Raw genomic sequence first — 14,283 nt, forward strand, 5'->3', positions numbered from 1 at the left:
CCACCACCAGCAGGGAAGGTGGGTTAAGTGTCTTGCCCAAGGACACAACAGCAGAATTCTCTGTCCGGAGCCGGGATCGAACCTGCAACCTTCCGATTACTAGACAACCCGCTCAACCTGTTGAGCTACTGCTGCCCCAAATTCCGGTCTTCGGGAGCTATCCCACATTATCCCTGCTTCAACACGCCTGATTTCAACCAGCTGGTGATTAACAGGCTTCTGGAGGGCTTGATGAGCTGCTGCACAGGTGACTCAACTCTGTTGGAACAGGGAAACAGGAAAAAGGCAGGATACCAGCCATGAGGACCGGAGTTTGACACCCTTGATCTAGGCTCAGGAATCGTTTGCAGGTGTTTTGGATCCATTGGCTGATCAGTGTGACACTTTGAGTCTAGAAAATTGAACCTTTTCACATTATGATATTTTGAATGTGAGGTTATTATAAGATGTAAGCCATAATCATCACAATTATAATGAATACTTTAAATATATGACTTTGCATGTAATGAGTCTCTTGTATTTTTGTTTCACCTTTTAAGTAGAATTATTGACACGATTTAACTTTTGCCCCATATTCTAATTTTGAGTTTTACCTGAGAAGCCATCAGTGATTGGCTGACATAGATCAGTGAAAAATACACAAAGCTGTAATCTGATGTGATGAGCACAAATCAATTCTAAATTTAAAACATGGCCTGTATTTGTATAGCAGAAAGAGTTCTACAACCCCCCAAGGCGCTTTACAACACAATCAGTCATTGACCCATTCACACGCTGGTGGGGATGAGCTACGATGTGGCTACAGCTGACCTGGGGTGCACTGACAGGCGAGGCTGCAGAACATTGGAGCTACCGGTCCATCCGACCACCACCAGCAGGCAAGGGGGGTTACATGTCTTACCCAAGAACACAACAGCAACATTCTCTGGTCGGAGCCGGGATTGGACCTGCAACCGTATGATTACTGGACAACCCACTCTACCTCCTGAGCTACTGCTGTCCCTAAACACAAATGCAAAAAGCACAAACTGTTGAAGTGTGTTTATTAACGGTCCTTTCTGCAGCGGTGTTAAAATGTGACTTAAACAGCAACAAATGGGGTACTAGAGTCACAAATAATGCATCATATTTGTTATCGGCTTGACATTTTTGTTTGAACGCTGCTGGACTGATGGTGGAAGCGTGACTGAATCTAAGACCTCGGTGAGATTAGGATGGTTACAACCAACCAAGAGTAAATATTCTACCAAATAAATAACCCACGGGTAAAATAATGCTCGTGTTTTTGTATTTTGAGTCATCGCATGCCCTCTGCAACATTCATCTCTGATTTGCATACATTTTGTACATCTTTCCAATTAACACAACAGCTAATTTACATCTGCAAGATAAATAGAACAACTTGTCACTCACTGCAAAAACGCAAGGAATGCACGAGGAAACTTAAACCATAGCTGCTTGTATCCATCCTTCAGTGGCTCATCAAGAACATCACTACTTCCAAACTACTCCAACTAGTAAATGCAGCTAACAGGAGAATGCAGAAACGGTGTCTGTTTATAATAAAAACGGTTAACAGGCGAGGAAAGAGACTGCTGCTCCCATCACATCTTCTTTTTCATGGTTTATGGAACGAGAGGTTCAACCGTTTCCTGTTCCTGCCGAGGAGGGAGCTGGTATTGAGTTGGTTGTGCTGTTTTGACCTTTTCCTTTGTGTCTCTGGCCCCCTCGTCTCCTTCCACCTCCTCCAGACTTTGGCTGCAAAAACCAGACCACATTAACTGTTAGGCACCTTGAAACGTCACTTCAGAGCTGTAACACAAGCTCCTCCCACTTTCACGTGACACGCAGGGATCCCATTAAGACGCTTTTGGGCTCCACACTTTACCTTGTTCTCTTTGTTGCCCTCCTTTATCTGAGGGTCATCGTCTCCCTCTCCCTTTGGAAGCCGAACGCAAGCAAAGAGTGCAAAGAGCGAAGCGACACGTGTGAGTTGGGATTGAACAAACCAGAAGGTGTTAGTTGATGGTTAAGAAATTAAAGAGGAGAGAAAAGGGGAAGAGGTTAAAGAGTTAGATCTGACCCATGTTGTTGGGTAGGAAACACACGGACACGTCCAGCATCACCCACTCACCGGTTGTGACGTGTTTGGGCCGGCTGGCTGTGCTATCGTTGCGTCCTCACTGGTTGCCGTGGTACCGTCCTCTTTTCGGAGTGGCGTCTTTTTTGTGGACTGCATTTTGATTTGTGGAGGTTTGGAGTTTGAGGGCATGTTGTTGGTGGAGTGTAGCAGCTGCAAAGAAGTTGAGACGTAAAACACAAGGAACCAGTGTGAGTTAGAAAAGTTAGCCTGATTTTAGTAGCCGTGTTTCCACTATAGGAGGTCTGGGATCGTTCTGGGATGGGGGAAAACTATGGCTGGGTATTCTCAGCCATCCAAAATCGTCCCTTTCAGGACTTTAGGACATCAGTATATCGTGGCTGCTTCAGTGATGCGTGATGACGTCACAGATCATCGCCAAAAGGCGTCCACGGACATTAATTACATTAAAAGTTTTGTTCTGTCAAAGTATGCCCTAACTATCTATTCGGGCGACTGGCTGCGTGATGTAAAAAGCTGCGTTCGACGACCGGAAGAAGCTTCATTTTTTGCGGTGCTCTGTGAGACCGCAGTGTCCAAAATTATGACGTTGTGGGGGAATTTCACCACATTTTTAGTAGTTGGTAGTTTAGAAACAATGATTTTAAACCAGCATCAATGCTGCTTATTTTATTTTCCTTCCATTCTGCTTCAAAAGCAGCTCTTCCAATAGAACAACTGCTGGTTGTGTGGTGAGCTGGCGTGAGTTACCCACAAGTCCTGCCTTGCAACTCTGCAAGACCATTCCAAGTACCTACCCCAGCTCAGGTACTCCGTTGGTTCCGGAAATGACCAAAATGGTCCTTTTGGGTCGGCCCAGAGAAATGGAGGCACGCACATACCACGAAGTTCCGATAGTGGAAACGGGCCTAAACTAAAGTGTCGCCCATCTTAAATCAGAGCAGAAGGACGTGACATGATCTTCAGTCTTAACGTGTCATCAGCTCTGGTACCTTAGTGATGGTCCCTACTGCTTTGGTGCGGCCCTCCCTGAACACCAGCCTCTGGTCACAGTGCAGATACTCGGGGGTTTTGATGAAGCGGAAGTGGACCGTAGCCTTGTCCCCTGTCCGTAAGCAGTCTCTGTTCATGGACAGGATGGTCGCCGTCTGCCTTATACTGCCACAGTGGACTGAGATAGAAAACACAGGAGTGAATGGATTAATCTGGTGTCTAATTATGGGATGGTCGTGTTGGCCACTGTTACCCACCCATGGCCTGATATCTGGGCGATATCGTAGTGGGATGATGCAGGACCAGGATTTCAGCCTCAAACTCCCAAGTGGCCTGAGGGTTTAGCTTGGGCGACACCATGACCATGCCTTTCCTTATAGATGAGCGCTTTATCTTTAGGATAAACACAGGAGATGAAGACCTTGTTGCCATCCCAACTCTCTCCACTAGACGGAGCTGTGAAACAACCTCCTCCTACCTTTTTGAGAGCAAACGAGGCAGTCTGGCCTCCTCTAACCTCCTTCACAGGCATTCTTTTGCGGTGGATGGATTTAACAGCAATGGAGATGAAGCTACCAAGAGGATCTGGACCCAGGAGCATGGTATCATTCAGACGAATGAGTCCTCGTAAAGTAGTTCCTGAAACTACGGTCCCCACCCCCTGAGACCAACAGAACCACAGCAGCAGTTTGGTAACTTTAAAGGTAAAACATAATAAAATAAACTCATTTAAATCGGCATGCAAACAGATCTTGTGCGAGGTTTGAGTACCGGAACGGAGTAGGTATCGTCTATCTGGAACTCGGCGGGCTGATCATCCCTGTAGGACGTCCTGGAGGACAGCAGGTTGAGAAACATTTTCAGCAGGTCCATGTTTTCCCCCGTCACATTAGAGATCTGAAAGATGGGACACATCCTGGAGGAAAACCATACGCAGGTTTAGACACGGTGGTTCTAACTCCACATGTGTTCTGGAAGGATCCAGTACCTCTCTGAGCTGAAGTTTGATGCTGCCACAATGACATCATCTTTGCTCTGCACCAGGACGGGAATCTTTCTACATCCTGGCGACTTCAGTAACCTCTGGAGCAACTTTAAAGTCTCTGTCAGAAGAAAGGCAAGCGTCAAAAACGGCAAACGAATCGTCACCTATAATACAGGAGGCAAGCTCCAGACCACAAACCTTGTAAAATATTGGCTGGACACATGTCTATCTTGGTTACCACAACAAAAACAGGCACATTAAGAGCTAGAGCCAAGCCCAGATGCTCTTTGGTCATCCCCACAATCCCAGCATTACTGCCAACCTGCAAAAAGAAAACACTTGTAACCATATTATAACTGGACTTGTTAGATGCGTCTGGGGCTTCTTTTGCACTTGTAAACGTAATAAAACCCACCAAGAGGACCAACTGTCTCTCAGTTATAAAGAAGCATGTCTATCCTGGCCTTTGCGCCAGACGCGTGAGCATCACCTAGCATCCGCATGGTGTAGCACGGAGCAATTAGCCGCCGTTATAACACCATTATATAGAGAGTGGATGGGATAATTTTTACTGGCTGGGAAGCGTCCCAGAAGCGTAGGGACCCGTCGCTTATGCTTTACTCCTTCTTTCCACCAGCCATGAAAGCGGCGTTTTCATTGCGAGCTCATTCCCAGTCGGGAGCACTGCTGACACAAAACGGCAGCGAAAGCTCACAGCCGATTCCGTGATGTCACAAAATCACAGGAGAACTGCAACACCACGTGGATTTCAGATGTCCACACACACTAATAAGCAAGGAGAAAGACAACTGCTTGTTCTGTTGTGTTTACATCGACTACGGGGATTTTAACAGGAAATGATGTACGCTTACCCGCATCTGACTTTTATTTTGAAAGTTTACGGGTGTTTTACACTGCTTTTGTGCTCGACTTCCTGTCTGGCACAATCTAAGCTATGGCGTTTGACGTGTTTTGGAAACGTAGGGCATAAAAACCAGACATGACATGTAATGATGGCGTCCCCTCGCTTCTGGGACGCCGTTAAACTTTGCTGCCGGTGGAAAGGAACGCGTCCACTATTTTGGCGGCTAATTGCTGCATAGAACGTTTTGCGACGTTTTCACGTGAAGTGGAAAGAAGGAGTGGGAGTCTAGTTTTTCCACTGCTCTTCAAAAATATGTCAAGCTCATCAGTTCAGATCAAGTCCGACAGGAAGTCAAATACGAAAGCAGTGCCAAACATCTGGAAACTTTCAAAGTAAAAGTCGTGGAGATTTCCAGTTACTAAACTATTAAAAAAAGTACATAATTCCCTGTGAAACCTCTGTAGCTGACGTAAACAGAACAGGAATTAAACCATAGACCTTTTTGGATGCGTGGTGATGTCTTTTTCCTCGTTTGCAGAACTTCCGCGTGAATTTACAATTCGAAAGTGATTTAGCAAACTCGCGGCACCAGCGGTGTGGAACGCTTCCCCCGCTGTTTCACATCTGAAATGTTCCCGGTGGGAAGGGCGCTCGCGGGTAGACTGAATCCATTATGTTAAATGTCCTTACACATCCAGTGGAAAGCCGGGCTTTCGTTTTGCTCCCCAACAATCTGAGCTAAACATCTGATTGTTCAGAAGAATCTTTGCAGGGATCCTTCTTTTACTAGAGCTTGTTTTACCTTTTTGGTAACAACAGTTAAAATTTCGTCGTCGTCTTCCTCCGCTTATCCGGGTCCGGGTCGCAGGGGCAGCATCCCAACTAGGGAGCTCCAGACCGTCCTCTCCCCGGCCTTCTCCACCAGCTCCTCCGGCAGGACCCCAAGGCGTTCCCGGACCAAATTGGAGATGTAAACTCTCCAACGTGTCCTGGGTCGACCCGGGGGCCTCCTGCCGGCAGGACATGCCTGAAACACCTCCCCAGGGAGGCGTCCAGGATCACTATCTGTCACTCGTCCCAGGGACTCCAAAAAGGGTGGGTACTCTGACCTGATATTTGGCCCATAAGCACAAACAACAGTCAGGACCCGTTCCCCGACCCGAAGGTGCAGGGAAGCTACCCTCTCGTCCCCCGGGGTAAACCCCAACACACAGGCAGAGAGTCTTGGGGCTAACAAAAAGCCAACCCCAGCCCTCCGCCTCTCACCCAGAGCAACTCCAGCAAAGGAGAGTGTCCAACCCCTCTCAAGGACTTGGGTTCCAGAGCCAACGCTATGTGTCGAGGTGAGTCCGACTATAACTAGCCGGTACCGCTCAACCTCTGTCACAAGCTCCTGCTCCTTCCCCGCCAGCGAGGTGACGTTCCATGTCCCAAAAACCAGTTTCCTTGTCCGGGGATCGGACCGCCAAGGCTCCCGCCTCGGTCTGCCACCCGATCCACAATGCACTGGACCCTTCATGTTCCTCCTGCGGGTGGTGGGTCCACAGTTGGATGAGCCCATGTATCCGATTCGGGCTTGGCCCGGTCGGGCCCCATGGGTGAAAGCCCGGCCATCAGGCGCTCGCTCACGGGCCCCAACCCCAGGCCTGGCTCTAGGGTGGGACCCCGGTAACCCTCCGGGCCGGGTACTCCGACTCTTTGTTTTTACATCCATGAAAGATCCTCTGAAACGATTCCCTTCACCTAAGATCAATTTGTCATGGGAGACCCTACCAGGGGCACAAAGTGCCCCAGACAACATAGCTCCTAGGATCATTAGGGCACTCAAACTCCTCCACCATGATAAGGTGACGGTTCAAGGAAGAGCAGTTAAAATTTGAAATAGTCAATTCCCTCTCCAAGATCCAGCTGAACGCAGCGATCTTCCGTGGATATAAGTTAGTCCAGCTTATTCAGGGGCCTGACAGAGTTACAATCCAAAAAGCAGTTAAATCAACTTTTTTAAACCATTACAGGAGTTTTTGAATAAAAGACAACTCACAATTATAAAACAAACACTATAGAAGAGGATTGGGAACACTGAAAAAGATCAAATTTTCCCTCATATTCCTGAGAATGACATGAAAATTCTGACGAAGTCCAATTTTTTCTCTTCTATAAATAGTGAGTTATTTAATTTTTGAAGAAAAAAATTTAAGAAAATAAAGTATGAATTTTTTTCTATGGAATTTTGCGACTTTTTGAAATGAATGAAATATCACTGGTAACTTTTGGTGCCATTCTGTTCAAATTCAATAAAATTATTTTCTGAAAAATCTCCAAAGCTGCTTAAACCTGCATATTATATTGTATCTACATATAAAAACTTATTTTGTTTTTGTTTAAATAATTTTTAGGCAGAATTATTGGGAGCCATTGTAGAATGTCCAAATGCCCACTTGTAGCTCCAGAGCTGCAGGATCTCCGCATGCTACTGGACAACGAACAACTTGAATTTGGAAATACATCCTTTTTCTAAATAAAGGACTTAAATACATCTATCTTCTCCTGATTCTAATAAAACCCATGTCCTAATAGTCCAAAATTGATGTAAAAGCTGCTTCAAACGAGCTGTCGCCATCTTGTTCCACTCCGTTGCATAATCCTGCCCCAGACAAAAAGAGGGCCCTGATTGGCCCACAAAGCTGATAAGAGCTCAGTCGGTTTGAAACCCCCTATAGAGAGCTGGGATTGGCCAGCCAGAATGCTGCTAGGGGCTAAGGAGGTTCCTATGGAGCGTTCCTAGACCAAACTTTGCAGAGCAAGGATTTGGTCTAGTTCACTAGGCTAGCAGGTTGCAGACTTCCAAGCTAGAAACCGTGTAAAAATAATTTTGCAGATAGGAAATCTAAAATGTACATTAGCTGAAAAAAGAATGCTGAGAAGTAAAATTAGACTTCAAGATGAGTCCTCATCACCTCCTGTGTTGATGCTAAAGCCTTGTCTGCTTGTTTTCTGTCCTAAAATGCTCCTCTGACCAAGACTGGTGCAGTTATTACAACGTCTATAGGGACTCTAGTGGTAGGATGTCTTAGCGGTCATGCACTAAGACTGCAGTGGTCTTAGTGCATGACCACATAAACACACCATTTGGTTATGATCTGCTCTGGCCTGACATCCCCCATCCTATCAGCTCTTTAGTCGCCTGTCAGGCTGCAGGTCTGAAGCTGCTCAGACACAGTCACCAGTCTGATGCAGTAAATAAATCTGTGTAAACTTATTTAAAGTGAAGTACTGTTTTACATTCCCAACATAAGCACGCCGACACACATCCTTGGCTCTTGTAGTTTCTGACCATGAGCATGCAGAAGTCTGGAAGGTGTCCCGTCATGCCAAACACAGTGGTTTTCAGGTATTTTTCGTGGCCGGCCAAGTCGATGAAGGTAATGACTTTGGAAGACTTCTCACAGATTTTGGTCCAGTCCAGACTTCCTCCATGGCTGTCAGGTTTGTTGACAACCTGGGCGTAAACAGAGATTGCACCAGTAGCCATGAGCCCACATGAACTCACGATCATCTCGCTGATGGGCCCCATATTTTAGCCCTCACCTGCCCCTCCTGATCGAACCCCAGGATGTCGTTGCCCACGCTGCTGGTCCGGCCGCTTTCCATCTCATGCTTGTGTCTGAAGAGTTTCTGACGGGCGAAGCCCCTGCCGTTGTCCAGCTCACCGTGCGTCAACACCCCCAGCAGGGTACTCTTCCCGGCATCCACGTTCCCCACCACAGCAACCCTGAGGGACAGAAACACCTTTAGTGTTCCAGATGATAACTAAGTTACTTTACTACCGTCTACAACCACCTGATAACATACCTGACCTCCAGGAAGTCCAGCTCGCCCACTCTCCTCCGAATCAGATAGTCACGCACCGTCCCGGCAGCCTCGCTGCGTTCTCTCAAGGAAATGAGGTCCGAGTCCAGCTGCTCACACATAGAGTGCACTGTTGCTACTGAGGCCTCCATATCTTTCTCATCCAGACCCCAGTCACCACCATCTACTCAGGAAGAGATAAACTGCTTATTTAGGAACCACACAAAGTGGTGTGAGATTTCACGTACGTGTTCGTTATTTAAGTTTCTCACCAGAGCCCATCCCAACCACATAGATGGTCTCTCCGCAGCCCTCTTCCATCCTGTCACGAAGCTGCCGCAGTAAAGAGTCATACTGCTCCCCATTTGGGCTAACAAGTGCCAACTGTTGGGTTCAGATAAAGAGAAATCCCAAATATGAAAAGGAAAGTTGTATTTTCAGGACATTAAATATAGTAAAAGCTGAAATAAAAGCATTTGTCATGATGTAATAACAAGTGTCTGACGAGGGAAAACGTGAGAGGATGGTGAGTTCAGAGGCTTTTCACACGCGAAAACACCTGTCCATCTTCCCATGAAACACTCTAAAACTTACAAATGAACACAGTAAAAAAACGTCATCATATATCACAGCAATGCTCCATCAGTAATTATAGTGTCAGTATTATTATGAATGCTAAAATTAAACAACTGGGTTTGCTGAGACAGTTTTATTTATATGATTATTACTACATCCAAATAAGTCCTAATGATTACTAGTTAGAAGTCAACATACCCCTGTATCCTAATGTAACACTGTGCAATCTTGTGGGACATATAATGCCCACCTTTGTCAAGAGTAATGTGACAACTGCAGGAAATAACTGATTTCCTTCTTGCAGTCAGACACTTATTACATCATGACAAATGCTTTTATTTCAGCTTTTACTATATTTAATTACATGTGTCTTTTGTTGAGAGGTTTACATGTTCTGTGACTAAGTTATACTTTAGTCAGATGCTATAAAAGCGCTAGTGTAACATATGGTGTTGTTACGAATGTCAGCATGCATCAGCTGGAGCTAAAGCTAGCTCATTTAAAGTCAACCCCAAATAAGTTAGCTGCGTTTTTAAATTAAGTATTCAAATTCATCTTAATAGCTACATTATAGCCCACCGTGCAACGCTTGATAATAATGACGTAATATGCATGAGCCACATTTATATTTTCATTCATTTATTACGTGCTCGAATATCCAGGGCCTTGCGTACCTTGCTGCTACAGTCAATCCCACGAGCCTCGGGCTCGCCGTTGATAACGTCCGCGTCCTCGAGGCACTCGTCCCCGGCCTCTTCCCCGCATCCGCCCCGGTCTGGAGCGAAGATGCTCGCGGGGAGTAAAGCGTCAGCCAACGCTAGGGAGCCCGGGGTTATGTTTGGCTCATGCGCCGCCGACGCAGATGCCATTCTATGACAACTTTGTAGCACTAAATTACAGGCTGTGCAAATTATTCCGACGACGGCTGACAACCAAACACGCACGCACACACACTCTGACCGCTAACTCACTCTTTACTACTGTTAACTGGCATTAGCCTAGCAACGAACAACCTAGTTAGCTGTGCAATTTCATCTAAAAACACTCAAAAACATGGCGGTCAAGTGTTGGTTTCAAGCTTTTCAATAAGAGAATTTCGACAACCTAATAAATATTAACAAAAGAGGTGTGAGAGGGCGTGTGTTTTTAAACATCTTGTGCACAAATAGTCTTGCTTATAGAGCTAGCAGTGGACCAATAGCAGTGAGTGGGACGTCCATATTATTAAAACGAAGCTAAGGTTAGCATGTTGTAATCAGATGGTAACACTGCTTAACCCTTTACATGCCTGATGCCTGGATACAGTCAGATAAATTTTCACCCTAAAGATTAATCAATTTATAGGCTAATGTCAGTAAAACATATTTATTAAATATGAAAACATTAGGTAAAAAAATAAAACAAATAACAAAATGTAATATGCTGTGTACCACAGTGCCACACATCAACAGGTACACTTCTGTATTCAGTCTTTGAACTTTCCCTGCTGATCCAGACACGGAAGTAGTTTTGAGGGGTACGGGGTCATGTCCCCTCCACTTTTTCCACAGTCAATTCGTGTCCTCTGCAATTTTTACCATCCAAAAATTCATTTTAGGTATTTTTTGCACATTTACTGAAAATACACCAACCCCCCCACCACCTGTCCTCATGCCAGTTGTGCCCCCCCCCCCCCCCACCACCACCACCACCACACACACACACTTCTAAAGTTAAAACTACATCCATGGATGCAGTGATGAAGGGTAGGTGGGTTGCTGCTATTCGCAGGGACAGATGTACGGTAGTGCCACACGCCTGTTTGTAGCTAGCTGGCACTTGACATCTGATGACATCCATGGAGCAACATCAGAAACAGGTCAACGGCTGTCAAACAAGGGAGCTGTTCCTGTTTTTTTAATGGAACATCTTTTCCCTTCCATCACTGTGATAACTTGACTTCCAAATAAGCAGCTCCACACAAGATTGAAGAGAACTCTCGAACTTTTTGATGCATCGTTCATCAGCATTCACATGTCTAAACCACCGTTGCTCTGGAGAACCCCGGCAACCAACTAACACATCCGGGTGACAGACCCCCCCCCCCCCCCCCCCCCCCCCCCCCCGTCGGAACGGGGTATGCTCTCAATATACTACACTCCCTCCCCCTTAAGATCCCACCATGTTAACACAATACAATGTTATTTATTTTATTTTTATTATTATTATTAACCTTAGCTGATAACCAAAATATCACATAAATCATGAACAATTCTTCAGCTTATCTACACAGGTTTTTTTTTTTACCATGGAAGGTGGGTGGTCTACAAGCCTTCCAGTGAGACCCAGAGCGTATTCTTGCTCTTTTTGAGGGAACTCACAAGACCTACTCACACACAAAGTCTTTCAAATAAGTAGGAGTCTGTTTCTTGCGTTCCCAGCGGCGCAGCTCCGACAGTGGATCTCCCTTCTGTCTACTGGCCTCTGCAGGGGCATAGCCTGGAGCTGAATCAGCTGGTTTCAGGAACTCATCTCCTCCCGAAGAAGGAAACCCCAAGCCTGGGGGTGGCAGTAGTGCCACCTGGTCCGGAACCTGAAGGCTGCAGGCGTTCCCATCCAAGTCCATCCTGGAGGTCCCCATCTGCCCTGCTTGCCTTTGTATGATCTGATGAAAGTGGCGTCTCATGATGTGCCCATCACCCGTTTGTGCAATATATGATACAGGACCCGTGTTCTGCAGAATGACAGAAGGCACCCACTTCGGACCATGGCTGTAGTTCCGGATGTACACCTTGTCCTCAGGAGAAAAGCTCCTCCACTTACAGCGTATGTCATGATGTTCTTTCTGTTTACTTTGTCTCTTTAATACTTTTGCTTTAACATCTGGCAGTAAAAGGTCCAAGGTATAACGTAATTTCCTGGACATTAGCATCTCCACAGGTGACAAGCCAGTGGTACTCTGTAGTGTGATTCTTTAGTTGAACAGAAATCGGGTCAGTCTTGTTTCCAAAGTATCCCCCTGTACTTTTGCTAGGCCCTGTTTAAACATTTGCACAGCTCTTTCTGCCAGGTCATTAGAGGAAGGATGGAAAGGTGCCGAAGTAACATGTTGAATGCCATTTTGTTCCAAGAACCTTTTAAACTCCTGGCTTGTAAAGCATGTGCCAATGTCTGAAACCACCATCTGACGCAAGCCGTGTGTTGGGTATTTTATATTTGTATCTTTTTGAGGCCTAAAATATGCCCAATTTGTGTTATTAACACTTCATGAATCTTTGTGTTTGCCAACTGTGGCTGTTCATGAAAGGTGGAGCAGAGAAGCTCGTTTGCAGTCAAGGTTGTTGATTGTAGATTTCCAAGGAAACCTCTGTACCTCTGTAACCTGAGAAGGCCCCGCCTTCTCCATCCTTTGCTAAATAAAACCCCTGGCAAACTGAGAAATAATGGGAGTTACGTGGGGTTAGCCTCGGAGGAGATTTTCCTTTGCGTTAACTCTCCATTATTTTGGGGACTCAGGGTAAAATGTCTTCCTTGTTGTCATGAGTGTTTATTTCAGGTTCCAGGGTTATGGTGATTAAATATTACCCAACATTTTGGTGGAGAATGCGGGTAGGCAGAGCTGGTGAGCTGAAGGAGCTGAGGCTGGAGCAGAGTGGGGGCTGGGTTTCTGCGCCCAGCTCTTGCATGACGATTCATGGACATTACAAATCAATCTACTCTCTCTGTCTGTGTCGTCTTTTAAGGTAATATGGGATAAATGAAAAATTACCTATCACCGTGTGTGCTGAAACATTGTCTAAGCTTCTCTATTGTAACTTGGCTGGTGGAGCTGTTGGAGGGATACACCTCAATCCACTTTGAATGAGCGTCCACCACCACGAGAAACATTTTCCCCAAGTGCGGGCCGGCATAATCCACATGCAGTCTACTCCAGGGTTTCTCAGGCCACTCCCAAGGATGGAGAGGTGCTGCCGCTGGAGTTTTCCTGGTTTCCTGACATGTGTGGCAGGATTGTACTTCAGTCTCTATGTCCAAATCCATTCCTGGCTACCACATGTACAGGTGCTGGCCAGTAAATTAGAATATCATCAAAAGGTTGAAAATATTTCAGTAATTCCATTCAAAACGTGAAACTTGTACATTATATTCATGCAATGCACACAGACCAATGTATTTCCGATGTTTATTACGTTTAATTTTGATATTTATAGGTGACAACCAATGAAAACATCAAATCTGGTATCTCAGAAAATTAGAATATTCTAAAGGCCAATGAAAAAATGTTTGTTTCTCTAATGTTGGCCAACTGAAAAGAATGAACATGAAAAGAATGTGCATGTATAGCACTCAATACTTAGTCGGGGCTCCTTTTGCCTCAATAACTGCAGTAATGCGGCGTGGCATGGACTCGATCAGTCTGTGGCACTGCTCAGGTGTTATGAGAGCCCAGGTTGCTCTGATAGTCGTCTTCAGCTCCTCTGCATTGTTGGGTCTAGCGTATTGCATCCTCCGCTTCACAATACCCCATAGATTTTCTATGGGGTTAAGGTCAGGCGAGTTTGCTGGCCAATCAAGGACAGGGATACCATGGTCCTTGAACCAGGTGCTGGTGGTTTTGGCACTGTGTGCAGGTGCCAAGTCCTGTTGAAAGGTGAAGTCTGCATCCCCATAAAGTTGGTCAGCAGCAGGAAGCATGAAGTGCTCTAAAACTTCCTGGTAGACGGCTGCATTGACCCTGGACCTCAGGAAACAGAGTGGGCCAACACCGGCAGATGACATGGCACCCCACACCATCACTGACGGTGGAAACTTTACACTGGACCTCATGCAACGTGGATTCTGTGCTTCTCCGCTCTTCCTCCAGACTCTGGGTCCTTGATTTCCAAAGGAAATGCAGAACTTGCTTTCATCAGAAAACATAACTTTGGACCACTC

The 14,283-nt window shown here is 45.9% G+C and overlaps 1 protein-coding gene across 2 annotated transcripts; it reads right to left on the reverse strand.

Moving 5' to 3' along the window:
* Window positions 1-1,445: 1,445 nt before the first annotated feature.
* Window positions 1,446-10,416, reverse strand: gtpbp1 (GTP binding protein 1). Of its 2 annotated transcripts, XM_015975376.3 has the most exons (14): window positions 10,044-10,416; window positions 9,066-9,177; window positions 8,797-8,977; window positions 8,533-8,716; window positions 8,279-8,443; window positions 4,278-4,401; window positions 4,083-4,197; window positions 3,866-4,010; window positions 3,573-3,755; window positions 3,352-3,487; window positions 3,094-3,272; window positions 2,135-2,293; window positions 1,889-1,939; window positions 1,446-1,758 (listed from the first exon to the last, which is right to left on the reverse strand). In XM_015975376.3, the coding sequence occupies exons 1-14, from the start codon at window positions 10,236-10,238 to the stop codon at window positions 1,642-1,644; spliced, it is 2,046 nt and encodes a 681-aa protein (XP_015830862.3). In that variant the 5' UTR covers window positions 10,239-10,416; the 3' UTR covers window positions 1,446-1,641. The 2 variants fall into 2 exon arrangements, with proteins under 2 accessions (XP_015830862.3, XP_015830863.3); XM_015975377.3 differs by lacking the exon at window positions 1,889-1,939.
* Window positions 10,417-14,283: the final 3,867 nt, after the last annotated feature.

Source organism: Nothobranchius furzeri, chromosome 12, assembly GCF_043380555.1.
Source record: "Nothobranchius furzeri strain GRZ-AD chromosome 12, NfurGRZ-RIMD1, whole genome shotgun sequence".
Taxonomy (NCBI): domain Eukaryota; kingdom Metazoa; phylum Chordata; class Actinopteri; order Cyprinodontiformes; family Nothobranchiidae; genus Nothobranchius; species Nothobranchius furzeri.

What these genes read in the sequence shown, in the direction of transcription:
- gtpbp1 (XM_015975376.3), bottom strand. Translation starts at nt 10,238, where the DNA reads ATGGCATCTGCGTCGGCGGCGCATGAGCCAAACATAACCCCGGGCTCC. An exon ending in TGTGGTTGGGATGGGCTCTG is followed by an intron (nt 8,978 to 9,065) that starts GTGAGAAACTTA and finishes CTTCCTGAGTAG; the next exon opens with ATGGTGGTGACTGGGGTCTG. An exon ending in GCCCAAACACGTCACAACCG is followed by an intron (nt 1,940 to 2,134) that starts GTGAGTGGGTGA and finishes CGGCTTCCAAAG; the next exon opens with GGAGAGGGAGACGATGACCC.